Below are 17,779 nucleotides of genomic sequence, written 5' to 3' on the forward strand. Positions count from 1 at the left end.
CGTCCTTCTGTTAGACTGTCTCACACATGAATGATGTTGAATATCTGTCAGCTGTTAAATTTAACTACACAATTAGATAATACCAGTTTAGCTCAACCAATCACCAAGCAATGCTTCATTGTGTTCAGTCTGTGTGTAAAAAGAGCATTAGTTATTAAAGAAAACACACTTCAGCAAAACATGATCAGCTCAAAGTGTCCCAATCATTTCTGCTCCCAAATGTTTATAAATGTTACTGGTAGTCACTGAATGGAGAATATTTGGGTATAATATGACACAGTTTACTTTATTTATCTCTCCTCACTTATATATAACTATAGTGTCCTGCACACACTAGTAAAGAAATATCAAAAATGATATCTGGTGTCTGAATAATTTCTGGATTGACTGTATGTAACTTAACTAGTCAGAGAATGTTCTTCTGGCGTTCTTTGTGTAACACAAAAGGTGTTCTTGAGTTTTTTTTACTATGAGGACAGTAGCAATGGTACCTTTATTTAATCTTTAAGTAGATTTAATTTACAGTGGATTACTTTTAATGGTGTTTTTTGTCATTTCGGAGCGTGACAGTGCTTATATACAGTCATTAAATGGAAAAGAGCAGCGTGAGCATTCTTCAAAATATCTCCTTTTGTAGAAGAAAGTCTTGTCTGGGGAACTGCCTCTTAAAATGTTTGCCAAACCTCTTGTCTTCAGGCAGGGTTTCCCAAACTGTTTTGTTTGCCGATATGCACTCTGTAATTTTAAATAATATTTTATTAATGTAACAACAACTCATTCACATGTTTGCGGTTCTGTAATGTTGCTTAATGGTCACATGACACACACAGATAAAATATCTTATCGGTTTTAAAGTGTTGTGTTTTGATTTGTTTAGATTTTTTTATTATTATTTATAAATATAGGGATTATTGTTATTATGTGAAGATATTATGGAAGCTTGTTTCCGCCACAGAATAAAACATTTTAAAAGATGATTGCAACTTTTTCTCTCACAATTGCGAGTTTGTAAATCGCAATCCTGACATCTTTTCTCAGAATTGTGAGAAATAAACTCGCAATTACCTTTTTTATTTTGTATTCTGTGGCGGAAACAAGCTTCCATAGATATAAATATAAAATCGTAAATTAAAATGGTCCTGTAAAATAAAATAAAAAATAATTCTAATAATTATTGCATCATTAATAACTCTCATCATTGATATTTATGTCTTAAATTCTCACATTCAGATCGTCAAACTTGTATTTTGGAGGAATGTTAGTGAAATGCTGTAAACTTCTGTCCACAAAATGATGGAAATTATGCAAATTAAGTGAAGAAAGTGCACATCGCATTCCCTAAATGCACGTTAAACTCGCTGCACATACATGGATGGAGTTGAAAAGCAGCATTTACTTATTCAGATTAATTGTGCAGCCATGTGTTTTTATTAAAATGTCACATTTGATGTAATTATTAGCTCTTTTTTTTTCATTTGTCAAACCCTGTCTCAAGGCATGTTTAATGCATCCTTGCCAAATCGACCTCACACACACCAAACCTGAAAGCTTGATAATCTTCTTTCATTTCCCCTCGTGTTTCGGAGACCCCCAGCCCTTCAGTAGCCAGTGTCCAGACCAAATCCCAAATCCCAGACATCCATCACCCACAGTCTGCGGGACTCCAGGAAGAGATGAACTGATGCAATCCCATCCAAGTCATCATCAATACTCAGATAATAGGACAGGCTGCATCTCACTCCTTCTCTTTCTCTCTCTGGCTTCTTTTCTTGTGGAGTCGGGTGCTAAAAGCCAATTAAGCGGCGTCTCCATGCTGTCACTGGAGCGTCGGATGTGCTTTCTTTGGCCACACTTTACTTGTTAACAAACAGTTATCTGAGGCAACTGACTTCAGGGCCCGCTGACCACTGGCTTGTGAAATAGCATCTTTTGTAACTAAGTAAGCTATCGATCCCCGCGACTCCGTCACGCCCTGTGCCGTGGACATGCCGGTTCTCAGGGTAACCGCAGGACCCCCCCCCCCCCCCACACACACACACACACACACGCTGCCGGTGTCCATCAGCCCCTCGACTGAACACTCGAACCACTGAATTCTGCTACAGCCCGACCAAACACTTCTGATGCTCGTGACTCTCAACACTGTGTTTGTTCTGTGTGTCTGACGCAAGTTTCTCGTTCTCTTGAGTTTAAACAAACCCCTGATCTACAGTGAGTGTGACCGCAGATCCAGCTCCTACTTGCAATTCGATGAAAAATTATTTTGATTTACATTGAAGTAGGGACCTGAGCCATATGTAGAGATCTGGGCCCGTATCCCTAAAGAATTTTTGTGCAAAAAGTGGCTCCTAGCGGCCAAATTCTAAGAAAATTCTCAGAGTCATGACGTTTTCTTAGAATTTCCCCTAAAAGTGACACGAAAATCCCAGTTAATATAAAAGCTATTCCTCAAGATTCCTAGCGCTTAAAAGGGCTCCTAAGGCGAGATCTGCTAAGAGCAGGGAAGAGGACTTTTAGTGGCTTAGGAGTTCCCCTAAGCAGCTGCACAAAATGGCCAACAGAGGATTTTTCTCCATTTTCTGTATTTGTAGGATATGTTAGGCTATAACCCCTACAGCTTACTATTCATTTTCCAGATATTTTCTTGAATGTGAAATATTATTTACAATTACAGTCTGCATAAGATTAGAGTGTATAATTATGTTTATTGATTTGAGGGTACATCCTTTGCTCATTATCACCAAAAGTTAATTTTCATCAAACTTGTAAGATCAACCAATCACGGCTTTTGAAATGATGACTCATACCTAGCAACGGGGTCAACCACACCTCCTCACTGAGATAGGATTTTCCATCCATTCCTTGCTCAGAGTTCACTGAAAATGTTCTGGAATCACTTCTAAGCTAAAACTCCTGGCAAGGAATTTTTAGGTTAAGTTAGGAGCTCTCTGAGAGGATTCTCAGAATCTTTAGGGATACGGGCCCTGGGGCCGTATTCACAAAGAATTTTAAGGCTAAAAGTAGCTCCTAACTGGCGAATTTAGGAGCAACTCCTAAAAATAATGGGCGTGTCACTCCTAACTTTAGGACTCCTCATTTTTTTGACTAAGAGTAATTCACGAAGCATTTTAGCCCTAAAAGTAGCACCTAAGTCTGGGACAGCTTAAAAGAAGTCGAGAGGACTCCTAACTCACTAAGACCTTCACAAACCGCTTCTTGTGGCATTTCACGTTGTGATGTTCTGAAATGCGTATGCGGCGCTACAGGAGCTTCCAATCGCCAGGGAACAATTCTGCATTGTAGGCATAACTAGGGATGCAATAACGCCACCAACAACAACCAAAACTAGGCTACTCATTGCATGTAAACTAATTGTAATGTTTCATTGTGAATCAAATTAAAATGTTCTTCTCTTTGCAAACGTAGGCAGAGGCATATAGTGACAGATTAATACAATAATGTTGCAAAGATATTGCATCAATCCATATGTTTCATTAGGCTACTAGGCTATTAGTTTTGCCTTACTCTTTATTCATTTAGGCTATTTATTCAGTTATTCATCATCTTCCGTCCTTCGCACTACTTGTGTAGCGCACGCATTCTCAGACCTGTCACCTGTCACTCATCATCGTAGGGGCGGGGTTTGAATCATTCCCGCCTTACAATCATCAGCCAATCAAGGTGGTCACTTCAGTCCAGCTCGTGCACGAGTAATGGCGTCATCCATAGCAACGAAGACTCACTCTTAGTTTAGGAGTTGTCATTTTTCTTTACTAAGAGTAGGTCTGAAAGGCGTTGTGAATAACTTTTAAGAGAAAACTCCCAGCTAAAATCTGTTAGTGCGATTTAGGAGTACTCCTAGTGGTAAGATAAAATGCTTTGTGAATACGTCCCCAGAATATCAGACTCTCAGGGAAAAAATGTTACAGAAGCTGTGAGTGCTGGTAGTGACAGATTACTTAATCTGGATTACATAATCCGATTCCAAAAATAAGTACATGTAATTAAAGTCCCCCTGTAGTCAATAAGTGTATCCCTTAAAACTCATCTTTGATCACTAAAATTACATATTTAAACATTTTTTTTTTCCTTGAAAATAATTCTTCATGCCATTAAAATATCTTGAATGTAACTCGACACCCTTGCCTCATTTAGGATGCGTGGTTCTATGAATATGCAAATGAGCCCCGCCTCCACTCACTCACTCAGCTCAGAGATCCACTGGTTGACGATCACACGTTGATCTGATTGGTTACAAGGTAGTTTGTGACGTCAGAAACACCAGCGATTTCAAAGCGTGTTTTTGAGACTGTCTTTGGTTCACTGCAGTTTTAAGGAGGAAATACTCAGCAATGCTGTCGACTTATGAACTTACACATGGTTTGTCTTAAAGCAGATTAAAAACACCACATAGACACATAAACAACATTAAAAGCTGGATTTTCACCACAGGGGGACTTTAAGTTGTTAGTTACTTGTAATTAGACTACAGTTAATTTTTTATTGATTAAATCATGATTACAAATTCTTCACACAATGGCAGTAAATCATTCATAATTTATTGTCTCCCCAATTCTTCTGTTGGTAACACTTTATTATTGTAATGTGTTGTTGCTACACGTGACATGTATTTATTATAGTAATAACTATAAATTAGGCATAATTACATGCAACCAAACCCTAATTCTGATATTATCCCTATAGTAAGTTCATGTAGTTAATAATTATTACTCAGTACTTAAATATGTAATTACACTGTTACAAGGACACATTAAAATAAGGTCTAACCCTTCTTTTAAAAGTTTTACATTTTCCTTTCTAAAAAAGCATATTGCTTATACACATTCAGAAAGTCTTCTAGTTTTGTGAAATAGGTGTCTATAATTACATGGAGAACTGGACATTTGACCACTGGATTTACGGAAATCATTTTTCTCAACATCGCAACATTACATATCAGACTCCTAATGAACACATTCATTATTATTTGAGTCATTTAAGCATGTTTGCTATGTCTTTGGAAACCCTTTTCTTTCAAACACATTTTTATGATCACTTAATATCCTTTAATTAAACTCACAAACCCTTGCAGTTCCTCTGTATAACCCTGAAGTAATGTAATGTTTAATAGACTTTATGTTGTTGATAACAAAGATGGAATATGTTTTCTCTCTTTTTGTAGTTTTATGTCAGTATGGTGCAAGATTATCCTATTCATATCAACATGATAAACAAGTTAGTTAGTTACAAATCCTGTTTCAGTGGCAAATGCTTTTGAAGGAACGTGTCGGCCGAACACTTGTTTCTGGTCCTGTAGGTTCAGTACCGGTTAAGAACAGTTGACAGCATTTGTTGCATAATGTGGCATACCATAATAATTCATTTACACCTGTCCCTCCTTTCCTATAGAAAATGTGTTACAGTGAGACGATTGAGAGGATCTCCGAAACATTAAAGTTAGAGCTGGGCAACAATACAATTAATCACATCCAAAATAAAAGTTTGTGTTTACATAATATATGTGTGTGTACTGTGTATATATAAATACACACACACACATGCATGTATATATTTAAGAAATATTTGCATTTATATATAGTATATATATTTATACATAATTTATGTTATATATAAATATAAATATTTTATATATAAATAACACATTTTTCTTAAATACTGTATACATGCATGTATGTGTGTATTTATATATACACAGTACACACACATATATTATGTAAACACAAACTTTTATTTTGGATGTGATTAATCGTAATTGTCGCCCAGCACTAATTAAAATAATCACTGTTTCTAAAGTACAGCCACAAGATGTAAACAATATGCATGTTAATATAAAAAAAATATTGATAATTATTATTTACTAATAAAATTAGTAAAATTATATGCCATTTTACAACTTTGTTGCCATGATTGTGAAATGCCATAAACCCTAAAATGATGAGATGAAATAACACAAAGATTAATGAAAGTGCTTTTATAAAAGTATAAGCTTAATATTTATGCATTTCTGTCCTCCAAAAATGGTCTCGTTCTCCTCCGTTTTAAGTGCCTGATTTTAGAAAACGAGAGATGAGTTTGTTATTTCTTGAACTTAACTTTGATCCCAGCGTATTCCTTTCCTTTCTGAGGAAGGTGCGAGCCTCCCAGAGAGCAGAACTCCACACGTGTGTTATCTGTGGCACTGGTGTGTGTGTGTGTGTGTGTGTGTGTGTGTGAGTGTGTGTGTGTGTGTGTTGTGCAGCTGTTGCAGATGCGAGCTGTTGACAGAGGAGTGAGTCCTGCTGCTCAGCTCAAGTTAAACCCGTCATCTTCCTCCTCCTCCTCCTCCTCCTCACCCTGAAGGCTGAAGGCTAGCCTCCATTAATCCCGCTAGCGCTGCTCGGGTTCTTCTGAAAGGCTGTTTGTTGGTCACATGTCTTCCTCAGACTGATGAAGCGCAGTGCTCTGTGCAATTAAACACTTTAGAGATTATAAATAATTTAACGGCTACCGTTTTATCATTGCGAGATATGCATGTTCGCCGGTAAGGGACGTGCTTAATGAAGAGTTGATGATTCTGAGTGCGAGACTCACACAGGACAGATTTACCAAGCGTCTCTCGAGAACCGTTACTAAACCTGGACAATGTCTCAGATATTCCTGCTTTCATTTAAAGGATGATTACAATACCTTTTTTAATACAAATACATCTATCTATCTATCTATCTATCTATCTATCTATCTATCTATCTATCTATCTATCTATCTATCTATCTATCTATCTATCTATCTATCTGTCTATCTGTCTATCTATCTATCTATCTGTTATCTGTCTGTCTATCTATCTATCTGTCTGTCTATCTATCTATCTATCTATCTATCTGTCATCTGTCTATCTATCTATCTATCTATCTATCTATCTGTCATCTGTCTATCTATCTATCTATCTATCTATCTATCTATCTGTCATCTGTCTATCTATCTATCTATTTATCTATCTGTCATCTGTCTATCTATCTATCTATCTATCTATCTATCTATCTATCTATCTATCTGTCATCTGTCTATCTATCTATCTATCTATCTATCTATCTATCTATCTATCTATCTATCTGTCATCTGTCTATCTATCTATCTATCTATCTATCTATCTATCTATCTATCTGTCATCTATCTATCTATCTATCTATCTATCTATCTATCTGTCTGTCTGTCTGTCTATCTGTCTCTATCTATCTATCTATCTATCTATCTATCTATCTATCTATCTATCTATCTATCTATCTATCTATCTGTCATCTGTCTATCTATCTATATATGTGTCTGTCTATCTGTCTCTATCTATCTATCTATCTATCTATCTATCTATCTATCTATCTGTCATCTGTCTGTCTATCTATCTATCTATCTATCTATCTATCTATCTATCTATCTATCTATCTATCTATCTATCTATCTATCTGTCTCTATCTATCTATCTATCTATCTATCTATCTGTCTATCTATCTATCTATCTATCTGTCATCTGTCTATCTATCTATCTATCTATCTATCTATCTATCTATCTATCTATCTATCTATCTATCTATCTATCTATCTATCTATCTGTCTGTCTGTCTATCTGTCTCTATCTATCTATCTATCTATCTATCTATCTGTCATCTATCTATCTATGTTATCTGTCTGTCTGTCTGTCTGTCTGTCTATCTATCTATCTATCTATCTATCTGTCATCTATCTATCTGTTATCTGTCTGTCTGTCTATCTATCTATCTATCTATCTATCTATCTATCTATCTATCTATCTATCTATCTATCTATCTATCATCTGTCTATCTATCTGTCTGTCTATCTATCTATCTATCTGTCTATCTATCTATCTATCTGTCTATCTATCTATCTATATATATATCTATCTATCTATCTGTCTCTATCTATCTATCTATCTATCTATCTATCATCTATATATCTGTCTATCTATCTATCTGTTATCTGTCTGTCTGTCTGTCTATCTATCTATCTATCTATCTATCTATCTATCTATCTATCTATCTCTCATCTATCTGTCTATCTATCTATCTATCTATCTATCTATCTATCTATCTATCTATCTATCTATCTATCTATCTATCTATCTATAACTGTCTATATTCTATCTGTATGTCTGTCTGTCTCTATCATTCAATTTTTTTTTTTCAAAAAGAAATCAATATTTGTATTCTGCAGAGATGCATTAAATTGATCAAAAGTGACATTTATAATAATACAAAAGATTTCGATTTCAAAGCAATTCTGTCCTTTTTAACTTCGTCAAAGAATCCTGAAAAAAGTATCACGGTTTCCACAATAATGATAAGCAGCACAACTCTTCTCAACATGATAATAATGAGAAATTATCCACCGAATCAGCTTTTCAGATTGATTTCCAATCCAAGGTTTATGTATCTTTTTCAACACTGTCAAGTTAAGAATGCCATTACTTTCACACACATTAAACCAAAACCAGAGGATGAGGCCGTGATCAGATCTTTATTCCACAGCATACATGTGTTAACAGAAGATCATACTGAGAATATGAAGAACTCGTGGATGGCAGAAGTGTGTGTCGATGGCAGAAGTGTTGTGTGTGTCGATGGCAGAAGTGTTGTGTGTGTCGATGGCAGAAGTGTTGTGTGTGTCGATGGCAGAAGTGTGTTGTGTGTTGATGGCAGAAGTGTGTGTCGATGGCAGAAGTGTGTGTCGATGGCAGAAGTGTGTGTCGATGGCAGAAGTGTGTGTCGATGGCAGAAGTGTGTGTCGATGGCAGAAGTGTTGTGTGTGTCGATGGCAGAAGTGTGTTGTGTGTGTCGATGGCAGAAGTGTTGTGTGTGTCGATGGCAGAAGTGTGTTGTGTGTCGATGGCAGAAGTGTTGTGTGTGTCGATGGCAGAAGTGTGTTGTGTGTCGATGGCAGAAGTGTGTGTCGATGGCAGAAGTGTGTTGTGTGTGTCGATGGCAGAAGTGTGTGTCGATGGCAGAAGTGTGTGTCGATGGCAGAAGTGTGTGTCGATGGCAGAAGTGTGTGTCGATGGCAGAAGTGTGTTGTGTGTCGATGGCAGAAGTGTTGTGTGTGTCGATGGCAGAAGTGTGTTGTGTGTCGATGGCAGAAGTGTGTTGTGTGTGTCGATGGCAGAAGTGTGTTGTGTGTTGATGGCAGAAGTGTGTGTCGATGGCAGAAGTGTGTTGCGTGTTGATGGCAGAAGTGTGTGTCGATGGCAGAAGTGTGTTGCGTGTTGATGGCAGAAGTGTGTGTCGATGGCAGAAGTGTGTGTCGATGGCAGAAGTGTGTGTCGATGGCAGAAGTGTGTGTCGATGGCAGAAGTGTGTTGTGTGTTTCGATGGCAGAAGTGTGTGTCGATGGCAGAAGTGTGTTGTGTGTTTCGATGGCAGAAGTGTGTTGTGTGTGTCGATGGCAGAAGTGTGTGTCGATGGCAGAAGTGTGTGTTGATGGCAGAAGTGTGTTGCGTGTTGATGGCAGAAGTGTGTGTCGATGGCAGAAGTGTGTGTCGATGGCAGAAGTGTGTGTCGATGGCAGAAGTGTGTTGTGTGTTTCGATGGCAGAAGTGTGTTGTGTGTGTCGATGGCAGAAGTGTGTTGTGTGTGTCGATGGCAGAAGTGTGTTGTGTGTGTCGATGGCACACAGTGAGATGATGTCACCCAGCGTCCTCACACTGTTTCAGACTGGAGAGACCCAGAGCTCATGAGGGACATCGAGGCGGCGACCGGAGAAGATCTGGGATCATCCAGGACTTACGGGAAGGGGAAGAAGGGCGGAAAGGGGAAGTCAAGGAAAAAGTACCCAAACCTCACAGACTTGAAGCAAAATGCCAATACGTCTCGTTCCAGATTAGAGAAGAAAGTCTTCAACAAGTGAGTGCATTGATGTTCAACATTCAAATCTAAAAAGGACTGATATTTGTGTCTTATATTAGGAGACAAGTGCATGTGTACTGAACACTGGCACGATGCATTTCAGTAATCTGCATAATCTGAATGTCAAGCGCATGTTTTCCTCACAGGAGCTCCATGAGACGAGTGACGGACGTCATGAACAAGATGGACAAGAGGAAACATGACAAATTTGCCAATCAGTTTAACTACGCACTGAACTGAGGCTTCACTCCATGAACTTTAGACCTCAGAGATTGTCTTTTTTTAAATAATTTATGATTTTTTTTTTTTTTGTATCTGCCTGGAATATAACTAATTTAAATTTTGAATTCAACTTTTGTCATTGTTTGCTACATTGTATTATTTATATATTTCAGAATTTAAAACATTAGTGTGTTGTTAATGTGTCACGAATATTAATAGAGTAAACTTGTTTTTCACTTGAGGGTTCCTTTGTTGTAAATATTAAAAATGCCCCACAGCAAACATGTATTTTGAGGATTTTCTTACATTTGTAATGGAGAAGATTGCTATATTAATGCTCAAGGTTTGCATGTTCTTCAGTCTCAGTAGACTCACAGTTTCCCCTTGATCCATTAGACCTGCTGAAACACTCACTGCAACTGTTTATTACTATCATTTCTGTACAACTTAAATTAATATATCATTTGATCAATTATTCACAAGGTGACTGTCTACCATTTTAAAACAGGGGGAGAACTGTGTCAGTTTTACATCATTTGTTGAACATTTAAATTCAACACGACACTGCATAGAAAAATACGACATTTCTGATGATAGAAGGAAGCTGGCTTTGATCAGCTGAAAGATTCGCTTATTTCACTCTTTCAGAAACATAACCCCTGTTTTCCTCCATCTTCAGCTCATAAACCCTGTTTTCCTCCATCTTCAGCTCATAACCCCTGTTTTCCTCCATCTTCAGCTCATAACCCCTGTTTTCCTCCATCTTCAGCTCATCTTCCTCACGCGCGTTTGTTCGGCAGCGGAAATCAAACTTGTGTAGATGTACAGAAATATGTGTAAGATGATTTATAAACGAGCGCGAATCGGACAAAAATAATCCTGTATCTATGTAAAAATATCATGAACGAGTCCGTCTTTTCATATGTCAGCAATATAACAAAATAAAAAATTATTGTTATTTCACATGTACATTGTGATTATAATAATAGCCTATTTATAATAGTTAATTTATAATAGTTAATACAGATTTCAATTGTTATAATAACAACAATATAGGCTAATCTTGTGAAATGCACGTCACAAGACCATTGTGATTATAATATTTATAATAGCTCATAAAAAAAAAAAACGAATTGTAGCCTAATAATTATAATTATACGTAGTAGTAAATGTGTAGTAAACTTGTGCCATTTAAATTGTGTATTTATATTTATGGCCACGAAACTATATTGGGGGGGGGAAATCAAGTAACGAATTTAGAATCATTTACAATTTTGACGCAAAACTCATTTTAAAAAAATCGCTAACAATATTATCCTGTAGAATATAATTGATTACATGAACAGTTTGGTATACACATGGCTGTAATGTAATATTTTATGTCATTCAAATATTAAGGAAGCAAAATAACTACAAATCATGCACTGAAAACAATCGCGTGAAGCTGGAAATCACGCGACATTTAGCAGCTGATTTGACGATTTCATCTCGAAGTGTTTGACTCTTTAATATCTCAAAAAGTGCGCAGATTTCAGAAACGATTTAATAGAGGCCCGTGTTAAACATTTACAATCGAATGAATGTAATTAATACACGGAAATATATTATTAACAGCAATAGCCTAATTGACCAAATAATATTTTTAACGAACAATAAACTAAATTGCGATCGAAATATTTTAGTAGGCTACTTTTCACCTGCCCTTCTAAAGCCATCAGCTGACATCGGTATTGATATTTAAGCAACTCTCAAATCAATAAGACGATTTAAAGAGGACATTATGTCTCATTAGTGCTCAAATAGAAAAAAAAGAACGTAAATATTTAGAATGTAAAATGTAACATTTTCTACATTATATTCTAAACGAATTCGAATGATTTAAACCTTCTGGAACTGAATTGTATTCTTGTATTTGCACTAAAACTGCTTTAAAAAAAAGATTGCATTACATTTTTTAGGTTAAGTTCAAATAAATTCAGTCGACCACAATATTTCCATAGTAATTACACGCAAGGGTTTCAAACTTTCTGCAGCCTAAAAATGGCATGAAATGATAAGCAATAGAACGCGATTTATTCCTGCTATTCGTTAAAGCGGTTTCTCAGTTGATCAAATTCAGCGTTAAATAGTGCAGGATCATGCAAACCTTTGTAATGACTTTAGTTCTTATGTTGGCCTTATGCCAACGGAATAGTTGACAACTTAGTCATTTAATTTCAACATTTTAATTGTGAGACAAACAATTAAATAATAGCATAGTCTATGCAACTTCAGAATTAAATCATGTGGCCCACAGTAAAAAAAAACTCAAGATAAACTTTTCATTAGGCCTATGTTTGTTTGTACACGATTTAAGTCCAACAATCTCATTCTTTGTTTCGATACATACCGTTTTATTCCCTACTACATTTGCATTCAAAGTTAAAGTCTAAACACATTTCATAATAACTGAATATGTACAGTCTGACCTAGAGAAATATTCACATTTTATCAAAATGAAGCAATTCGAAATCTAATTATTAGCACGTAAACTGAGTTCTGGGTTTGCCACAGTGCAGCAAAGGTTGAAAAACATTTCGCTTCCCATCACAAACCTATCGAGTGTCTTTGCACGTGTGTGAGAGAATATAGTGCTTCAAGTTAGAGATGTTCTTTGTCCTCCTCCCGTGATTCTGTTCTTATAAGTGCGGCGCGTAAAACGTGGGCGCGCCGTAAGTCTGCGAGCCCAGCATGAAGGGCGACAGAACCGCGTGACCCGGCAGAAACGGCAACTGCGCCGTGCACACGAGTCCTCCGGGCGCGTGGCCCGGGTAGCCGGTGTGCATGGACAGGTGTGCGCTCATGGGAGGGGACGGGCTCAGGGGACTCAGGGACCCGTTCTGCCCTGCTCCGCTCCCGCCGGTCGGCGCGCTGGTGTCTGCGCCCGGGTTCTGCTTCTTCCACTTGGTCCGGCGGTTCTGAAACCATATTTTGACCTGCGTCTCCGTCAGGCTCAGGGACAGCGCCAGGTTCAGGCGCTCGCACACGGACAGGTATCGCGTCGACTTGAACTTGTTCTCCAGAGCCACCAGCTGCTCGTACGTGAACGCGGTCCGGGCTCTCCTGGGTTTGCCTGACTTCGAGTCCGAACCGGAGCGCTTCCGCTTGGGCTTGGCCGAGTGATTCTGTCCGTTTGTTGAGGACTGTTGCGACTGCTGTCCGTCCGGGCTCTTGCTGATGGAGTCGTCGTCCTCGTGCTGCCCGAACTCGGTGTCGTTGTTCCCGGTGAGCGCGCTCTCCTCGCTGCACAGCTCTCCGTCAGACTCGCGCTCATCTGACCGGAACACGAACCCGTCCTCTGGGGAACACACCAAAACACCCGTCAAAACTCCTGCATGGACAGGTGAATCACACAGCTACACACACACTCCCTGACATGGATGTGTGTCCACCAACAGGTTCACCGAATTTCGATAATTTATTACGGGGAAGGAAAAAATAGGCATTTTAGCAATAAAAACAAGTAGCTATAAATGTTATTCATTTTGCCCTTTTTCCTTACACTCTTAAAAATAAAGGCCCTAAAAGTTTGTTTTTTTTTCTCAGTGAAACTGTTTTTGTTTCGCCAAAGAATCTTTAAGTGATCAGTTCTTAAAAGAACCTTTTTTTTTTCTTTGTGTTAAAAAAACATTTTAATAATCTAAAGAACATTTTCCACTATAAAGAACCTTTTGTGCAACTGAAAGATTCCAGTGATGTTAAATGTTCTTTGTGGAACCATCGATGCCGATAAAGAACCTTTATTTTTAAGTGTAAACAAAACATTCTAAAATATAATCTTTTATTTTGTCCTAAAATTTCTTTGGCTGTCAACTGGTTAGCGCAAACATATTTTCTTCCTAAATGTTTGAAATAAACTGTCGCACAGATGCATGGACCTTTTGATTGAAATAATTATGTTACAGCATTACTAGTTTAAAAAACACAGAATGATTTTTTTTAGAATTGAAATAAAGCTGCCATTTCTGTATGAGCGTTTTTTGTCTTGTTTGTGAAGTGAGTGAATAGATGCCACTTCCTTTGGCGTGTCAATTCGTCTTGACATCTTAAATCACAACTAATCGATAACTCTCAATTTACTCAACCATTTAAAGCGGCTGTTAAAAACAGCACAAACCTTATCAAATTATTGCAGCCCACAATTACTGTTTATTGAGAATTGCTTTCGCGCGCGGCCTCCAATCAATCATAGAGGTTGACACATATTTGTCCTTGCAAACACAGGCACAGAAGATAAGATGATCCTCATGAAGACTGCGCTCTCTGTTTTCACCATTTAGACTCGAGACAAAGCGCTAACACATCTAAAGAAAAAAACAATTAAAGCCATTCGATTGCGCTTAATTTAAGGCAGGTCTGTGCGTAAAGACGCGGATAATGGGGAGGATCTGGTCGATATCCTATTATAGAAATGAGTATATCTCTTTCAGGCAGCTTGCAAACTCTCTCTCAACATCTAAATTATAGAGGTAAAATTCGGATAATTACAAGATTAAAGCCTATTATACTTATTAAGGGTGATATCGACCATTGGTCCCCAAAAAACTAAAAAGTGCAGTCCTAATCACAAGACTCGTCTGAGGGGTTGTTTTCATATAGTTTACCATAGAGTTTACCTGACACACACACACACACACACACACACACACACACACACACACACACACACACACACACACACACACACACACCAAGTGACAAACATTTAACAATAAGTGAAAGTTTCCACCAGTCTCAAGAAAAGCCGAATTCTATTAAACCTTTCTTTCACTTCACAACCACCACTCAATCAAAAACTTGAAAGACTTAAAATGGCCATTTATAGGGACTGTAATTACTTCAAAACTAGTTAATTAGTTCTGTAAATAAAGTCCTTCTTTATGGACCTCCAGGTGAAGAAGACGACGGCTAAAGGCCAAGATGCATTTGTTAACAATAAAGAAATAATTCTGTTATAAAACGTAGAGATGGCAGGACATTTCAAGCAGTGACATTCTATACTCAATCTAATAATCAACAATGTTTTTATTTGATGTTCTAAATAATTATGAGACGGCATGAAATATTTGCACGTTTATAAATTCATTTGACACACCACAGGATAATTCAAGCGAAAAGTGATTAAAAAAGTGTGTTTTAACGGCGAAAAACTTTGTGACTGGCCAGCTAAAACACTTATTTCACTTACACATTTTGCATTACAATTTTTAATAAAAGATTCCAATGATTTTGACCTAAATATTCTTGGGGAAAAAAGAATGTCCATGTTATTAACTATGTAGGCTACTTTTACGCGTCATGTTAATATTGAACACACACACACACACACAATAATAAGGGGAATAACCACGGTCACTTACTCAAAATCCCTGCAGTTTTTTTACAGTCGTAGTCCTCCTGATAAGACTTGTGCTCGATCGTGTGATTTGAGTCGTCGCTTCTGTTCTCCGCACCAAACATGAACTCACAACCTGTCCTGTTAGGCGCTTGCCTCTTACTAGTAAATTTATTGGGGTCCAAAATGTCCAGAACCGAGAAGGACGTGGTCCGGTGTATGGTCGGCGGCGCGCCCGCGGGCTCGTGCTCGTGCTCGTGTCTCGGTGAGGTGTCTCTGCTGTCCGCCGGTAACGCGTCTCTCCCCGCGGCGCAGTGAAACACCGGCAGCGCGTCGTCCATGCCGTCCTGCGGGGCCACGATCACTCCGGTGGGGTCTCCAGTCTTCTCCTTCTCCCGGTTCATATCTCTCCAGCTCTCGCACTTCTGCTGCTTACTCAACACGAGACATGCTGCTGAAACACGTCTGTAAGATGCTGGTCAGGAGTTGATCCAGCTGGAGATGCTGATGTCCCCCTGCTCAGGTCCTTTTTGGGTTTGAACCGTCCCCTCAGGACACCCCGCGTTTATGTCACACACACACACACGCACACGCACACGCGCGCGCAGCTGGCTCCCCTTCCCTCCCCTTACCGTTACACTCGCCAAAACTTAGACACAGGCCGTGGCTTATTTATGCATTCATATTCCACTGTGAGTGGTAATTGGCTACAAATTAATCCCATGCCTCTAATAGCCTATTATCTCCGTCTGGAGTGTGTGAGGAGTGTGAGGAGAGTGAGCGATGATGTGGCCCCTGATATACACAGCTGTCAGCGAGAGCACTGGACTGGAAACACACTAAATAGGCTTATTTTTCCTTACTTTCTCCCTCCCATCTCCCGCACTGCATGGCTTAAGGTTAGGATAATCATTGTTTCCAGAGAAATTAACGAGAGAACGGGACACTTGAAAGCAGCGAGTCTTTATAATGCACTTGACCACAAAATCACAAACATACACCTATTATAGAAACGAATATATATAAATGTAGGCTATATATTAATATAATATATACATATATATATATATATATATATATATATATATATATATATATATATATATATATATATATATATATAAACATGCATTCTGTTTCAATCACAGCCTAGAATCATCATCCTAAGAGTAAATTTATACTTTGATTATCTTCTATATTAGTTTACAAAAAACAAGAAAGCACAGTAAGTTTTTGAACTTATAAGAACCTCGAGTGAAAATCCTAATGGTGTAGTTTACATGAAAGACACCACAGAAGTGTGACGAAACTGAATCTTCTTCTGTTTGCTTCAGATGTGCGACATGAAAGGTCAGTTCTTCGCAATCACTCAAGGCAATGATCCTTGGAAGCAACTAATTAAGAGTTGCACTAAATAATAGGTAAAACGATCAGCAGTGAGGATGAAGATGATTATCCCGTCATCATGAAGAGCTGCATTCAACTTTTAATCTCATCTTTCCAAAAAAACAAACAAACAAACCGTTTCTCCAAACTGTAGGCTAAATTTGCACACAAATCTACATATCATCCCAATGCATTTTCAACAAGCTGATTAAATAATGCAGATTTTACAGCACGAAACCTTGTGTTTGCAGGTTCACACAAAACGCGTTTTCCATTACACTACACCTTTCCATTATTTTTCTACACAAACAAGCGCTAGCGTACTGTATATTAGCGCATGCCTTCTATAAACGCGACGCTGAAGTTACAATAAGTTCAACTCGAGACCACGAGTTCAACACGTCTCGAGACCTTGTCCACTTGAACCAGCCCTAAAGTAGATGTCTTCATAGCCCATGTCTATCCATGAACACTCAATTCATGTGTCTGTTCGGCCAGCTGATTGGGCGAATTGCCGTTGTAATTAAAAAAATCCCTCCCAGCAGCCCGTTGCATGATTTTGGCAATTTAATCATATTATGCGCAATAATTTGCATGTAAATTGTCCCATTCACATCGAACCAAGTTCCACACTGCTTCAGCCTACATCATATGTGAGGAAAATCACCATAATAACATATTCATTATTGACAATTAAATAACATGACACTTTTGACATGTCAGAACAAATCAGTTACATATTCCAGATCATTTGACCAATCTCCTTCAGTCTGGTCAGTTGATCATTAGCCTAAAAACTCTCCGGTTTCAACTGTTTTAAATGCATTAGCTAAAATAATGAAACCACAAAATCTTTTCAGAAACGGATCATTTATATAATGCAGATATT

The 17,779-nt window shown here is 38.0% G+C and overlaps 2 protein-coding genes across 5 annotated transcripts in view; one reads left to right on the forward strand and one right to left on the reverse strand.

The window, feature by feature from the left end:
• Positions 1–10,990, forward strand: part of uvssa (UV-stimulated scaffold protein A) — a 43,199-nt gene extending 32,209 nt beyond the window's left edge. The window contains exons 13-14 of the mRNA XM_079892709.1: positions 9,716–9,905; positions 10,055–10,990. Of these exons, the coding sequence (XP_079748835.1) occupies positions 9,716–9,905; positions 10,055–10,148 (284 nt within the window). The 3' untranslated portion in view covers positions 10,149–10,990. The remainder of the gene's footprint in view (positions 1–9,715; positions 9,906–10,054) is intronic.
• Positions 10,991–12,470: 1,480 nt separating this feature from the next.
• Positions 12,471–17,779, reverse strand: part of nkx1.2lb (NK1 transcription factor related 2-like,b) — a 134,759-nt gene continuing 129,450 nt past the window's right edge. The window contains exons 1-2 of one of the 4 annotated variants that reach the window (XM_079891933.1): positions 15,530–15,983; positions 12,471–13,467 (exon numbers count right to left, since the gene is read on the reverse strand). In XM_079891933.1, coding sequence (XP_079748059.1) covers positions 12,809–13,467; positions 15,530–15,908 — 1,038 coding nt within the window. In that variant the 5' untranslated portion in view covers positions 15,909–15,983 and the 3' untranslated portion in view covers positions 12,471–12,808. Of the gene's footprint in view, positions 13,468–15,529; positions 15,984–17,779 lie in introns of those variants that run through there. The other 3 variants (XR_013823421.1, XR_013823422.1, XR_013823423.1) reach the window with 3 other exon arrangements.

The sequence above is a fragment of the Squalius cephalus genome, assembly GCF_949319135.1.
Source record: "Squalius cephalus genome assembly, chromosome: 14".
Lineage (NCBI taxonomy): Eukaryota > Metazoa > Chordata > Actinopteri > Cypriniformes > Leuciscidae > Squalius > Squalius cephalus.